At 40.3% G+C, this 14828-nt stretch overlaps 2 protein-coding genes across 5 annotated transcripts in view; one reads left to right on the forward strand and one right to left on the reverse strand.

The window, feature by feature from the left end:
• On the reverse strand, positions 1-9921 carry METTL6 (methyltransferase 6, tRNA N3-cytidine). Of its 4 annotated transcripts, XM_021543366.3 has the most exons (6): positions 9532-9622; positions 7126-7509; positions 6291-6425; positions 4912-5082; positions 3092-3233; positions 1-467 (listed from the first exon to the last, which is right to left on the reverse strand). In XM_021543366.3, the coding sequence occupies exons 2-6, from the start codon at positions 7405-7407 to the stop codon at positions 319-321; spliced, it is 879 nt and encodes a 292-aa protein (XP_021399041.1). In that variant the 5' UTR covers positions 7408-7509; positions 9532-9622; the 3' UTR covers positions 1-318. The 4 variants fall into 4 exon arrangements, with proteins under 4 accessions (XP_021399041.1, XP_077643045.1, XP_021399040.2 ...); XM_077786919.1 differs by lacking the exons at positions 1-467; positions 9532-9622 and adding an exon at positions 9843-9921 and having other exon boundaries at positions 2163-3233; XM_021543365.3 differs by lacking the exon at positions 1-467 and having other exon boundaries at positions 2163-3233.
• The window catches only part of EAF1 (ELL associated factor 1), a 26273-nt gene continuing 21086 nt past the window's right edge, over positions 9642-14828 (forward strand). Inside the window, exons 1-2 of the mRNA XM_021548794.2 lie at positions 9642-9749; positions 13092-13186. Coding sequence (XP_021404469.1) covers positions 9647-9749; positions 13092-13186 — 198 coding nt within the window. The 5' untranslated portion in view covers positions 9642-9646. The remainder of the gene's footprint in view (positions 9750-13091; positions 13187-14828) is intronic.

Genomic DNA, 14828 nt, shown 5'->3' on the forward strand with positions numbered 1-14828 from the left:
TGACAGGAAACACAGGATATTTATTTAAAAATAGTTTTTAATAAAAATTGAAATTTATTTATATGCTTTACCTGATCCTCCATCAACGTTGCACAGGTTTTATTTTAGAAGCAGGAATACAGATGCTGAACAGGTTGCCTGCCTCACTAAACCATCTTAAAATTGAATTAGAAATAGCATTCTTATTTTGTATCCTACGATGGAAACCAACAAGAGGTACTGGATGCCAACATTTTTGGTTCACCAGAAAGATGAGCACACAGCTTATGTGCTAGCTTCCATTTCAAACAACCAATGCTGTTGCTAATCAGCAAGAACTTATGTCTCACTGAAAGGCTTTTGAAATTTGCTTTGAAGAAACACTCTTGGAACATGCAAGTCTTCTTTCCTATTCACAGTTTCTCGCTGCACATATTCATTGACCACTTGCTCATATCCCTCAGCCTTGAAAAGCTGAGATAAGAACTCTGAAAGAGAATTAAAAAAAAAAAGAAGATAAAATATTATGTTTAAGCTATTTTTAAAACACCAGACACCATTTATATAAGCATATGTTCTTATGTGTTACAGCATGAAAATCACACAGGCCTTTAGATTTCAAGCTGTTCTATGTGGACAGACTGCTGAATAAAAACCAATAAAGATCTCCTTTGGAAACAGCAGCCTAAGCAAAACAGCTTTTAAAACTGGGGCTTAAGCTAGTTACTCAGTTGAATTTCCAAAAATTGCCACATCTCTTATTTTTATTAAGATTTGTCATTCTCATTGTGATAGACACCAGTGCATTTTCCCTTTGTGCAGCTGACCTTCACTAGCTGAATACATCACTTACCACAAATATTTCAAAGGTAATCCAGCTGTGTAGATGCACCTCTGCTCAGCAAAGAGTAACACCTAATGTTACATGAAATTGCTCAACAGAAAAACTGGCAAAGAGGTACCAAGACTCCACTAAGTTGATCTGAAAGTATTTTCCTTAAACAAATTTTACTCAGAGCCTATCTCCCTTAAGGAAGGCAGAACCACCTCACAAGCAGAGTGATCTTTGCAGCATGAAGGTCTGCTCATGCTATTGACTTGTCATGTTAATTAAAAATCATCATTTTTCCTTTCTTGCACCTCAGTTCACCTACTCAGGCAGCAATTTCAGAGTAAATTTAAGCTGTTCTAAACTTGTGTTACTTGACGGAAAACAAAGACATTCCATTTTCACTGTTCAGGGGGATTAGCTCGATGAATCAGTGATCATGTGGGTACAGGAAGCACCACCAGAGATGGTGTGTTGAGGAAGATGAGACCACCCACTTTGGTGGCACTGCAGGATTATATCAACTCAAGCCCACCATGGCTGTAAACATTGTGTGTTCATGTAAAATGGGGGATCCTCACCAATGAAATACAAATAAACAGCACTCCATTGTGGACCTATTGAAATCTTATTGTAAGGAAGCTGCACATATTTCATAATACAAACCTACAACCATGTGTTCCTCCACAAATTTAGTATTATTTCAAACAGTAGAAGAATGGAATTTTTTTTCCCATGGAAGAAGTTCTGTGTTGCCATCTGAGGCCAGATATATTATAAATAAGTATAATTCAAATCACCCCATGCAACAATAATTTGGTGTACCAATGTAGTACTAAAGAAATAAAAAAATAGCAAGGGTTGCAGCCTCTGTGGAAATCATGGGAGTCATGTCTCCAGTAACAAAAGAATTCTCAAGTATTAAGCAATGTTTTTATGAAAATCTATGAAATGAACAAGATCATAATGATTAAAAATGGGAGTAGATGTGATCTGTGAGACAGCCACAGACCAGCCCAAGGAAAAACAATCGATGATGTGAGCAATATAAAATAAATTCTTTTTTCTCTTTCCTTCCTCTTCCTTATCCCTGCCTCAATTCTTCTCACAAGGGAAACATGCATACTAACAAGGAACTTCTCATTCAGAAACTATTCTAAAACACAATAAAAATGAGATTTAAAATTCCACAGATAGGTCAGTCTCTTATTTGCTCCCTTTAGCATCCCTTCCCTTTGTAAGAGCTAATTGTTTAAACAGAACTAAAATTCACTCAATAAATAACAGTTCTAGAAATGCTTCAATGAAGCTGTAGCACAGCCTGCATTATCTTAGATTTCATCATTGTCCCATGAAGAATGGGGGGAAGCTCAGACAAGATTAACAGTTTTTGTGTGTCAAAAGCAATTAGTTAATATGTTATGGCATAAAATATGAATAACATTTACTTGGCTACAAATCGGTCTATTCAGCAGCTGCATCTTGCTTTAGACTAAGAACAAAGAACCCCACAGAAATAAATTCACAGCTCTTGCTACACAATGCTCTACAAGTGATGGGGGAGTATAGCGAGTTTAGCATGAGGAATTGGGAGTTAGAAGGTATAGCCAAGCTATAATCCCAATTCATTGTGAGAGTTTAAGTAAATTCCTTCATGTCTCTGAGCTTCAAATTCCCCACCAGTGAACTGCAATAACTACCTTTCCTCCTAAACCATTATGAGCACTCAACAAAGACCTAATACTGTATCACATGGAAGTGATTTTTTCCATTGTCTTCACTAAAAAACAAACCCTAGAAGACAGAGTGACCACAGCTAGTCAGTGCTATCCCAGCAGGAATTGTGCACGAGCTTCTCAGTGCTGCAGTGGTGGTTCTGCTTCTAGAAACCAATAGACCTCATCCTGCTCACCAGAAATAGTCCTGCACAAAGAATGATGGCAAAAGAACTGCTTACTTGCTTCATGAATATGATCAATTCTCTTACTGAACATAGGTCTTTTCCCCTTAGGTAACAAATCTGAATGAAATACAGCAAATTCAGAAACAGCTGCTCTCGGAGAATTACAGCATATACAATAAGCTTATAAACAAGAAAGTACTCCACAAAGTTCTGCCAATCTGAATAACTGCTTCTTCCCAAAAAGGATGCTAAATGAAATAAACCACAATTTAACAGTTTGTCCACACGAAATAAAACTTCCATGGGCATGCTGGCAGTTTTCTGGAAAAAGTTTGAACAGAAGATGCACAGAAAAGAAAGCACTCTACAACATGCCTTACCTTCAGTAAAAAAATATGATCTTGTCCCATCTTGTCTGACATAAAAGTTTTCCCCAAGTTTGCTGCCTGATTTAAACCTGAGCATTGCATGATCATACAGGCCATAGTCTCGGAACAGGACACACTTGCCTGGTTTTAATACCTGTCACATAATACACACATGCTTTAAATAAGCTAACAAATTCAGTCATATATAGGTATATTTACTTGTGTACACATACAGACATAGCAGCACAGTAAATACAACAGTGAGATAGATATCTATATCTATAGATAGATGTAGCTAGATATAGATAAAATTAATTCCCCATGCAACAAAAAGGTTTTGTAAAAACTGGATTGACTCTTTAAAATGTTTCCCCATGAATAAAAGACTACAACTACTTTTAGAATACCTATTTGGGTGCTGATCAGCTAAATTAGCAACACTCTTCAAACACAGAGGAAAGAAGAAAATATACAGCTTAACAAAAATTCCCATCAGGACATTTTTTCTGTTGGCTAGTAACCTGTTTAGCACCTGATTTTGTTTAATGGTTAACAATAAACTTTAGAATATCATGACATTTCTTTTTTCACAGGAGAAAGAAAAAATGTTGCAATATGTTGTAAAATAAATAAGAAAACATTTTAGGAAAGTGCATAATGAATTTTTTAAATCTTGGTAAAGAAAACAAGCTATAAAGAGTTTAAAATTTATAAATACATGGTCATTGCCCATGCTGATTCTAGATATCTAGATATTTCTATGAGCTAAGAACCAATCCTGATATTGGAAAACAGCTGGAGATATAAAAAAACCCTCTAATATTCATTTTTCAAACTGCTGATAATAAGCCAAATAATATCAGAAAATACAAGAACTTTGGTACACACATATGCAAAAGTAAAAAAATATGTTGATTACTTTCCTCTGCAGTCAATATATGACAGAAAAATTCAGAACAATAACAATTCAGGCTGTTTAAACCACCCTTTGGATGGGCCTATCCCAGTCTATCAACTAACCAAGACAGCTTAGGGAGATGAGTCTCTCAAGATTGATGTTGACATCTGAAAACTCCACTTTTAAATCACCACAGGTCAAATATGTTTCATAATAACAGCAACATACTAACTGCAGGTCACTGGATCTCTGGAAGTTAATTTTGGCTCACTATGAGTCACACCTTATGAACACAGTCAGCCCTGCAATATATAAACATTATTCATAGCACACAACCCAAGTAATAGCTTTAAAATCATACAGTCATAGAGTGGCCTGGGATAGAAGGGGGCTGAAAGATCACCTGGTTCCAGCTGCCCTGCAATGGGCAGGGACAACTTCCACCAGACAAGGTTGCTCAAAGTCCCATTTCTCCTGGCCTTGAACACTTCCAAAAGTAGGGCATCCACAGCTTCTCTGAGCAATCTATACCAGCACCTCCCTAAAGAATTTCTTCCTACTATCTAATCTAAACCTACTGTCAGTTTGAATCCATTCCCCTTCCTTGTCACTACATGCTCGCTCTTGTAGAAATCTCTCTCCATCTTTCCTGTAAGCCCCTTTCAAGTGAAGGCCACATTTTAGATATCTTTTTGTTACACTGATGGCATGAATTAGGCCTCAATCCAAACAATCTCACAATACCAGCAGGAAAAAAAAGGTCATTGTAAAACATATTTTAGTCTTGTATTCTCAGTGCACTAACAAAATACACCCATGGAATATAATATGAAAAATGGCTATTGCGAGAGAGTAATTTTCTCAGGAATAAAATATACTTTTGAGCTAAAAAGAAGGGCAGTGCTTTAAAGGCTGTAAAATCAGCTGGTTTTACCTTATAAATGTTCCTCAGGACAAGATGCATTTTGTCAGGATGAATGGCAGAAAGCACAAATATAAGTGTGACAACATCCACAGAATCTGCTGGTATATTGTCTAGAAGATCATCTTTGGTAAGATCACACTGGAACACTTTACACCTTTCAGTACTATATAAGGCATTTTTCTAGGGAAATTAAAAGAGCAAACTTTCACTGAAAATGAACAGCATTTGTTGCTACAATAAAGAAGAAATCTTGTGAAATTAATCAGTAGAGACACACAAAACACAGTGGCAAGAGAATATTAACCTCCAACAGGCAGCTACTGCAATCAGAAATTCTTTGTTGCTGACTATAATAGTGAAACTACAACTAGTAAAATAGTCTGTTCCCATTAATTTGAGAAGGAATGTGCATTAAAACAATACAGAAAACATAATATTTCTGTTTTATTCCTTTTACTCCTTCTATTCTTAAAAGAAGACATAATTACTGTTGAAAGAAATTACATCCCACAGGGTGATGAAAGTAAAGCTCTTGAACTACAGGTAAACTCCAAACAGTTGGGGTTTGCACATAATCAATCTCTAGCTGGGCTGCTCTAGCCGACAGTTTTGCTGTGGAAAATAAAACCCGGTGTTGGCAAAAAATAAATTCAGCAAGAGCTGTGGAGGCAGATGCCATTAAGTCATCCAAAACCCAGGGTACACGCTCAGCCCAACCTCATCTTGGGGTGCAGCCACAGCATCCCAGGGAGCTGCTGTCCTCTTCTTTTTGCCACAGGTATTTCTTCCCATCTATCGCATGACAAATGCTGTCTGTGTCATGTAGTTCTTGGTCACAATGCTTTCAGTTAACAGATATATAGACATTTACCTGTGATTACAAACTTCATAAAGACTTTTAATGCCCAAAGTCCCCACCAGAAGTACTGCAAGGCTCGACTCTGGACTGCAGTACCCACAACTAAGTGTAAACACATCTACTCCTAAGCAGGTTACAAATTCCTTTAACAATAATTTTCCCAGCCTTGCTTTTAAGGTTCTCCTTGGACTCTGTCTATTAAGGGCAAGCTTCCACGACAACCAAAATTTTGCTTTTACTGCACAGTCAGCAGAGATATAGTAGGGCTACCAAAAAACACTATCTTCATAAATAATTAAAGTAATATACCATAATGCTCTAATATGACACTAAAAAGCCAAGTCTTGAACAATGATTTGCCTTCTTACACAGGATCTCCACAGAAACGAATCAGACTCAATTTTTTTGGCAAAGCATATTCTACCCTTCCTACAAAAAGGTAACCAAGAGAAGTCTGTTGTTACAGTCATTTGTAATTTTAGAAGCTTCTAAAAAACACTCTAAAAGAAGTTCCAAATATCACACCAACCTTCACATAGTCAACAGCTCTAGGAGAGAAATCACAGGCATATGCAAAAATATTCATATCTTCTTCTAAGAGTGGAAACAAGCAGTTTCCAACCCCGCAGCCTGCTTCCAGAATGGTCAGTTTTTGATCTGCAAACTGGAGATAAAGCAATAGAAGACAAAACATAACTTTTGTTTTCTCATCATATCAGCAGAAGCACTGTCCAACCACCATTTTAAAAGCTATAATCAATTTTAATTACAATTCTTAAAAAAAAAAAACAAAAAAAAAAACCAGACAGCCAGTGCATAATCTGACACCAAAACCCAGATATCCTGATTTCCACAAAATTAGAAATACTTTTAGAACATATTAATATTTCTTCAGTCATCTACCTCTTAAGTAATCAACAGACTTGTGCCATCTCTGTCTTGTCATTCATTCAGCTGTAAGGAACAACAGATGCATCTGGCTATTCCCCTTAACTGTGTCCAGCAATTAGCCTGCAATTCTGGATGCTTTTCTCTAAAGGAGTGTACTGAAGTGCACCAGCTTGCACACAGAGAGACAAGCTGTCTGCTTTAGGACTCAAAAACCAAATATTCCAGACTTCATTCTCAGCATCCAGGATGCTATGAACAGCATCCCCATCCAGTAAGGGCCAATTATAAACTGAAACTAAACTAATGCATATGATTCTGAGAAGTTATTTTTGATATTAAAATATACAGGGCACTGCAAACTTTATATGTGGCAGCTCTTACCCAAATGGCTTTCTTGTAAGTATTATTAACTCCCCTGGAAACAACTGATTGGAAACAATCAATCTTTTACAGCAGAACTGTATAGATCTCACCTCACGACATGCTTTTAACTCTTGAAACTCTCTAGTTGTCCAATGTCTGTCTTTGAAGAAGTTGGTGCTGTTTCTTTTGTAAAAGAGATCCCAGTTCTTCTGTGCCTCTTTCTCCAGTTTTAGTTGTTTGAACTCAGACACCAGAACCTGATCTTTTGCCAGTCTTTCAGCTTCTTCTGGGCTAAGGACTCGAGCACTATGGCCCTTTTTTTGGAAAGCACCATCTTCAGTAGATGTTGTTACTATATTTAAGCAATTCGCTGACGCCTTTTCTTGGAACATCCTAGATTCTTTCACACAAACATGAACACCAAGGACCCCAGGATGATTTTTTTTCTTCAGTATATGGTTCCATCACTTAACTTAAGTAAAACAAGTGAGGATCTAGAAGCAGAATTAAAGATGAGAGATAATTACAGTATGCACTTACTACAACTTTATTGATCTGTATAGTAAAAAAAGGCAACCCCAACAGGGAAGAAATGATGATGTCTGGCTCCAGATCAGAAGGCTGAAGGATATCTTTATTAAAACTATACTATATTACATTAATATCCAACTTAAAGAGAGACTATCCTAGTCTACATACATACTTCTTACTTACATACCAACTAACTAGCAAATTCGTGGCTGCCTGCTGAGCGTCCGAGACACAGCTGGATCGAATTGGTCATTGAACCCAAAAAACCTTCACCAGAATCCAATCAAGCAATCAATTCAGGTGAACAATCTCCATACCAAATTCCACATGGGGAAAACAAAGGAGCAGAGCTAAATATTGTTTTATCTTTTCTCTCTGTGCTTCTCCTGAGAGACAGAATTATGTCTCTCTGTCCAAAGAATGTGAATGCCACCAATCTGTCCTACTGATGGACTCGTATATCAAGATTTCTCTTGATTTTAGAAAATCTTCATCTAAACTAAGAACTGTATACAACATCACACTGATGTCAAAGTTAAAGAAGATACTTCAGTCTCCTAGTCTTCCCTCTACATTCCAGGGAGCTACCAAACAAGAAAAAGATGGTGCAACTCTATTTTCACTAAAAGAGACTTGAGAAGGAAAGCAAGGGCTTTGTTTCTCATTAACCTCATTAAGAACACTTCAGAAAAAAAAAAAAGGTAACTTAAGAAAAGATGACATTTAAGAGTCAATTAAAATTAATGAAACAAAGCATATTCATATTAGCATTTCTCCTTCCTGCTCTCAGCTCTGTGAGAAAACACTGGTGAAAACAACAGCATTTGTAACACCGTGTCACCTAAAGAAGAGAGAAAAACCAGCACTGTGGCCAAAATGCCCAGAGCTGGTCTGTGCCAGCATTCATCCCACTGTCTCCTCCTGAGGATTCACACTGGTTTTAATAATCACAGATGTTTTTATTTTCAGAAGTTAACAAAAAGAACTTCACATAGGCTGGGAAGGGAGTAAAATATTTTCTCTGATGTTAAACTGGTTATGACACCTGCCTTGTCATAAACAAGCAGATCCTGGATGATGGAACGTGGGAATTAAATCCTGCATGCCCCAGTAACTTCTAGGGAAGCCCAGGCAGCAAACACACTTGTATACATCAGTGCCCAGAGCCAGGCTATGGTGTCAATTTACCAAAAAAAAAAAGAGAAATCCACAACAATACACACCCTAAAACAAACAAATAAGCAAACAAGACCGGTACTTTAGTTGTGTATTTTACCTTATGATAAAATACATTCTATGATACATATAATGGATTGTATGCATATGTTATGTGTGATACATATGATGATATCATGATATATACATGTCATGAGACAAACACAAACATAAAATACGGAAGTGAGCAAATGAAGAAAAGAACAGTCAGAATTTCGTCCAGTGTCACAGACACACCCCCTTCTGCTCCATGAACAGCAGAAGCGGTCATGAAGAAGAGGCTCCTTTGAAAGGACGTCTCTTCAGGAAGAGCATATCCTCAAAACAAACAGACAAAAACTTAATCAGCAACATTTCTGCCGTCTTTCTACACCGGCCTCTAACGTAGGCACGCTCCGTTATTTCATCACAGACCGAGCGAGGGAAACAAACGCGCGCAGTCCTTTCAGTGACGCATCAGCGGCGCTGGGAAGGCAGCGCGATGATAAACTCAATCGCAGCAGCCCGTGCTTAGCTTAAAGAGCCTTTTAAAGGTGTTCAATCCAGAGCTAAGTGCACCAACATGTAACACCTCTGCATGACCCCCCGGTCCCCCAGACGGAACCGGCTACCCTCCAGCAGCTCGTACCCCGGCAGGGAAGGAAAGGAAAGCCCCTCCTGCCCTGCCCTGCCCTGCGAGGGCGGGGAGCGCCGGGCTCCCGCCTCCCCGGGGACCCTTCCCGGGCAGCAGCCCCAGCCCGGCCCCGGGCCCCCGCCGCGCCCCGCCGTACCCGCCGCCAGCCCCGGAGAGGGTTCCCGGAAGGGAAAGCCAAGAATTTCCGGGAGGACGCGGGGCGGCAGCGCACGGAGGAGAGGGAAGGGACGGGCCGGGCCGGGAGCGGGGCCATGAACGGCTCGGCGAACTCGTTGCTGGACAAGGAGGAGCACCCGCTGCAGCTGGGCGAGAGCTTCGAGCGGCGGCCCAAGGCCTCCTTCCACACCATCCGCTGTGAGCGCCTCCCCCGCGGCCGCCTCCTCCTCCCCGCTCGCGTCCCGTCCCCCGGCCGCGCTGCTGCGGCTGCCGCGCCCCGGCTCTGCTTGCCTGCTCCGCTCCGCCACCGCGGGGCTCCGTCCCCTCCAGCGCCCTGCGTGCCGCTCCCCCCCTGCCCCCTCACCGCCCGCCTCCCCCTTCCCTCCGATCCCCTCCAGCGCCCGCCTCCTCCCTTTGCCGCTCCCTCGGCCCGGCGTTCCTCTCCACGGGTGCTTTCCCCTCAGAGGGTCCAGCGGGGGGAGAAGGGGAAGCTGGATGCTGGCGGGGAGGGGGTTTGAGCGAGGCACGCCAAGGCGAAGGAGCAGCTTTAGAAAGTTTGTCATTAATCGCTAGGAAGCATGATGAGTTCCTACCGTAAGGCGGTGGCTTTGCCATCTTATTTTGATCTTTATGGCAATTAACTGCAGGACAGGTCCCACCGCAGGCCCGGCCCGGCAGGGCAGCCGGACCATCCAGAATTGGGTTTTTAACTGAGCGTTTTGCTGCAATGTGTAGCCCAGTAGACCTGTCCCTGGCTGTCCTGACTCCAGCCAGCTTTCCCTATCCCAGGAAAGCAAGCAGAAGGGACTCACACTTACAGTAATGCCTAAAAAGTGCAAGATAGATCCTGAGGTAGATTGTTTTGAAGAGGAACTCACTGTATTCCTGTAATTGAGTTCTGTGGGGTAAGAAATCTGAGCAAAACAAGTCCTGTTTTTATTACTAAAATGACTAGTAAACCATCAAAAGTAAATGTAAATAATATTAAACTTATAATTTAGTAGTTTTCTATGGAAGTGGGGGAATTTATACAGACAACAGTAGGATATTTTGGTTTATGATGCACAAATATAGGCCTGGTCTCCTTGTCCATATTCGTACACCACAAATAGTAGTTTCAGTGATACTGGTCACCCAAGTGCCTGATCCTGTGTGAATTAAACCCAAGCCAAATCCAGGTGGAAGTATACAGGATTTCTAGAATGGAAAGTGCTTTAATAACAGATTTCCTAAGGGATTGCTAAGCCAAAGCTCTTCAGACTACAACTGGAAGAATGCAGTTTTATTTCAAAAGATCTTTCTGAACGCTCTATTTTCCATCTGTGACTTTTAAATGAGATTTCTTCATTGTCCTGTTTTATTTTTTTCCCCTAACTGTTGTTCTGGAATGATTTATCTGGGATCCAAACATTATATTATTGCCATAATCCTCTTCACACAAACTACAATGAGAGGATTTTGTAGGCTACATTTGTTTCTACCTTCTTATTCGACCTTCGGCCTGGATTCATTCCTGTACTGAGAAACTGGATTATCCTTTAAAAACACACCTTGAAAACATTTGATTTTTGGGAAAAGAGCTGTGGGTATATTTGGAGGGAAATATGTGCTCTCGATCTACATGAGGGTTAGTCAGGCACGTGCTAACAAAATGAAAACAATTAGTTGAGTGTTTGTTTAAAATAACTCTGTATTGCTGTGCCTAAGAAAGAAGTCTGGTAGTGATATTCCTTTTAAGTTGGTGACTGTGCTGTTGAAACTCTTGATCCTGTTTTGGCAGACACTAGTTCTTGTACAGCTGGTTTATTTTATTTAGCAAGCTTGCACATAAAGTAGGTGGGAAACAATAGCTAGAAACAGATTGCTCAGATTAAATTGAAGTCTATGGTTTGATCAGGCAGTTAAGGCATGAGGATTAAGTCAAGTGTGTCTGATTCTGCTTGTTGTGCTGTCAAAGTAAAACTCAATTAAACATTAGCATCCTCTTAATGAGAATTTATTACAAGCCAGAGTTTGGAGTTTTTTCCCTGCAAATATGTTTTTCTTAGTGGAGTTATATTTTAAATTTGTTCTAAGGTATTAAGTTCATAACTAATGTGGTAATTAAAAGCCTTCATAGTGAATATAATTGCACCTCTTCAGATGCAGGGATGCTAGAGTTGGATGCAGGCTTCTTATAAAAACAAACACAAAGCAAACTAGCCTATATCTGTGTGATTTTATTTCAATTTGTTTAAATCCTCTCTCAAGATATTGGACGTTCTAATAGGGTTTTTTTTCTGGTTTTTTATGGCTCACCAGCACAACAGAATAATGAGGAGAAAATACTTTCAATTTAAAATTTCCTCAGTTCAAATGAATACATTAAACAGAAGTGCCTTGGTTGAGAGACAAAGCAGTGTACAACAGAGCAAAAATACTAAAATAAATGTTAGTTTAAATCCAGTACAATGCCTCCCCTTCCTGATGATTTCTATCCACAGTGGCTTTGGACCAGCATGAAGCTGCTGTAGTAAGATCAGCACCTCTTTTTTTCCTCATAAGTGAAAATTGAGATCTCCTCCACCCATGTGGAGCTTTTAACATTGTTGTGGAGGCAAGATGGATGTTAAGAGAGTGTGAAATATCAGTAAGACTAAATGAGTGAGTGTCTGTTGGGGTGGGCAGAGGTGGTAGAGCCATGACCTTCCCAGAGAAGTGTGTTTAAAAAGACGTCCTGGTGCACAGGCACAACTCACTCTTGCCGAGTGATTTCAGCTCTCGGGTGACTTCAGCCACAAGTGATGCAGAAGGAAGGGACAGAAATCTTTGTATGGGATTCCACAGAGGGTCTTTAGGCTCTTACTGCAAAGGGGTCCAGGCACAAAGAACTCCTTCAGGCAGGGAGAGCAGGGCTTTATACAGGGATAGCGAGGGATGGGGCAGAACATCAGAAGGAATGAGATGAGGACGCAGGGATGGAACAAAGGGGAAGGGCCAGTGGGATACACAGAATTATCTTGCATTCTGGGGTAAGCTTTTTCCTTGCTGTGACCAGAGGTTGTTGCTTAAGGGTTGTCCCTCCACAGGACTATAGTTAGTCACTTTCTCCTTAGCTGGTTTACCGGCCTCCACAAGTGTCATTAAATTAGTGTTTGTCCCAGAGGAGTCCTCAGGCTTGCAATTGGCAACAGCTAAGCAGAGCCCAGGGTTTTAGAAGTTGTTGCTCCCTTGAGTTTGGTGCAGTTTTGCACTTGCCTCTAAAACTGAGTGCCACTCAAAGTCTGGGTTTGGAGAAGTCTGCTTTTGGTGTTCAAACATAAAATCTAGAACATTATTTCCATTTTGAAAAGGAAGTTCAGAATATGGTACCACCACATGACTGGGTTGCTACATGTAGACACAATGTACTGATGTGTTATTCCATCCACCCTTGCTGTAAACAATATATACCATTCCCTATAATTACAGTAAACATATGGTGGCTGGTGGCTCTTTGCAGGGCACGTTGATGCTTCTGGACACTCTAACAAATGTAATCACAATTGTTTTCCTCTTTAGATGATTTTAAGCCAGCATCAATTGATACGTCTTGCGAGGGGGACCTCCAAGTGGGTAAAGGAGATGATGTTACCATCACTTTGCCACATATTCCAGTAAGTCTGTTCTCTATGTGTCCCTCTTTACTCTCCAACAAATTTGCAGTGTTGTTACAGTCTAATGTAAATGCTATTTTCACTTTCTATATTAACACCGTGGGTTCAGTATTTAAGCAGCTGGACTTGTAGTTTTTGCCTTAGGAAACGACTGTACAGTTGGATCTTTGTAAAGGGTTATATTTGTAAGGTTGCCAAATTGTTCTTTACTTTTGATTCCTTCCTTCCTACTCTTCCTTGAGAGACAAAGAGACTTTTACTATTAGCTGAAGCTGTACACTTGGTTCCCATCCATTTTTAGTGCTATGTCTTGCTGAAGAAAGGCAATGTGATTTGGGCTTCAGTCAAGGCTGGATGTTCAGAACCCACAGGCAGACCTGTAAGCATGTTCCTGCCCTTACTCAAACATTTACAGATAGGGCATAGAGGGTTCCCTGCCTTTAGCTTTAGCAGTGGAAGCAAGAGGACAGTCCTGGTGAGTGGCCATGAAGTAGTTTCCCATCCACTTCCTTCTCTAATGGTGCCATAAAGATCTACTGTGTGAGGATGATGATCAAACAGCAATAAAACAAATGATCAATCTGTTTATAGGTGCAGCTGGTTTGTTGAAGGTTCAGTGGTTTCCTTACCAAATCAAAAGAAAGTGCTCGTGTACTGGAACTGGATTTGTTTATTAGCTGAAGTTAATGCTATGTGTCAAGCCAATAAACCAGAATTCACAGACATCAATGGATCTGGTAGCTGCAGGGGGGCACAGTCAGTTTAGAAGCTATGTGTCAGATCCTTTTGGTATTGTTCTTCCCAGCATGCCTGTGGTTTTAATTGGTAGGTGATGGTGCTGTGATAATTCTCACTGAATGAAGCTGTAGTCTGCTTCACCCTGCTCCTGTTCATTATTTGGCTTTGGTCACCTTCAGTGCTGCAGGAGGTCACATACTGGTTTTTGTCTACAGAAATTATGAGCATGGTAGTGCTATTGGAGAGCAGGTAACAGCACAACTAACAGTAGCATTCATCTTGGATTAGTTGGAAATAGTGTTGCTTATTCATTTTTTTTGTGTTGAGCAGCATTGTAATGTTCCTTCCCAAATCTCTGTACTGAGGAGCTTAATTTGATTCTCTTGTCCTCTGTATGAACAGCCTTGACTTCACTATATGCTCCAAAGGCTGAGGCAGCCAGGCCACTCTATGTTGTTCCAAGTCAGTGCTGCCTAGAGAGCTGGAAAATACTTGGCATACTGAAAAAGAATTAGAGGTTTTGAGATTGTTTCATCCTGACAAGTTTCACTGAATTTCTTGGATGCTGCTTTGCTTCTCAGTTGTCCAACAATTGGATAGGATTCAAATTCTGAGTTGAAGTTTTCTTTTTGAAATTGCCTAATCCCTGAGAATATCTCTGGTAATTTGTTTGGTGTAAATATTTTGGTGTCTCTTGCAGCCTGGATAAATTGAATTACTACATGTGGATTTAGTGACTTTAATATTTGAAAAACAATCTGATTGGGGAAGGGAAAATTTCTGCTTGTTAGAGTACACAGAAGAAGATCATAGAATATCATGAGTTGGAAGGGTCCCCAAAGGATCATCAAAGTCCAGCTCCTAACCCTGCACAGAACAGTCCCAAGGATTACATCATGTACCT

This window comes from Lonchura striata, chromosome 1 (genome assembly GCF_046129695.1).
Source record: "Lonchura striata isolate bLonStr1 chromosome 1, bLonStr1.mat, whole genome shotgun sequence".
Classification (NCBI taxonomy): domain Eukaryota; kingdom Metazoa; phylum Chordata; class Aves; order Passeriformes; family Estrildidae; genus Lonchura; species Lonchura striata.

What these genes read in the sequence shown, in the direction of transcription:
- METTL6 (XM_077786919.1), bottom strand. Translation starts at nt 7,407, where the DNA reads ATGTTCCAAGAAAAGGCGTCAGCGAATTGCTTAAATATAGTAACAACA. An exon ending in AGTTAAAAGCATGTCGTGAG is followed by an intron (nt 6,426 to 7,125) that starts GTGAGATCTATA and finishes CTTTATCTCCAG; the next exon opens with TTTGCAGATCAAAAACTGAC. An exon ending in TCCTGAGGAACATTTATAAG is followed by an intron (nt 3,234 to 4,911) that starts GTAAAACCAGCT and finishes ATTATGTGACAG; the next exon opens with GTATTAAAACCAGGCAAGTG.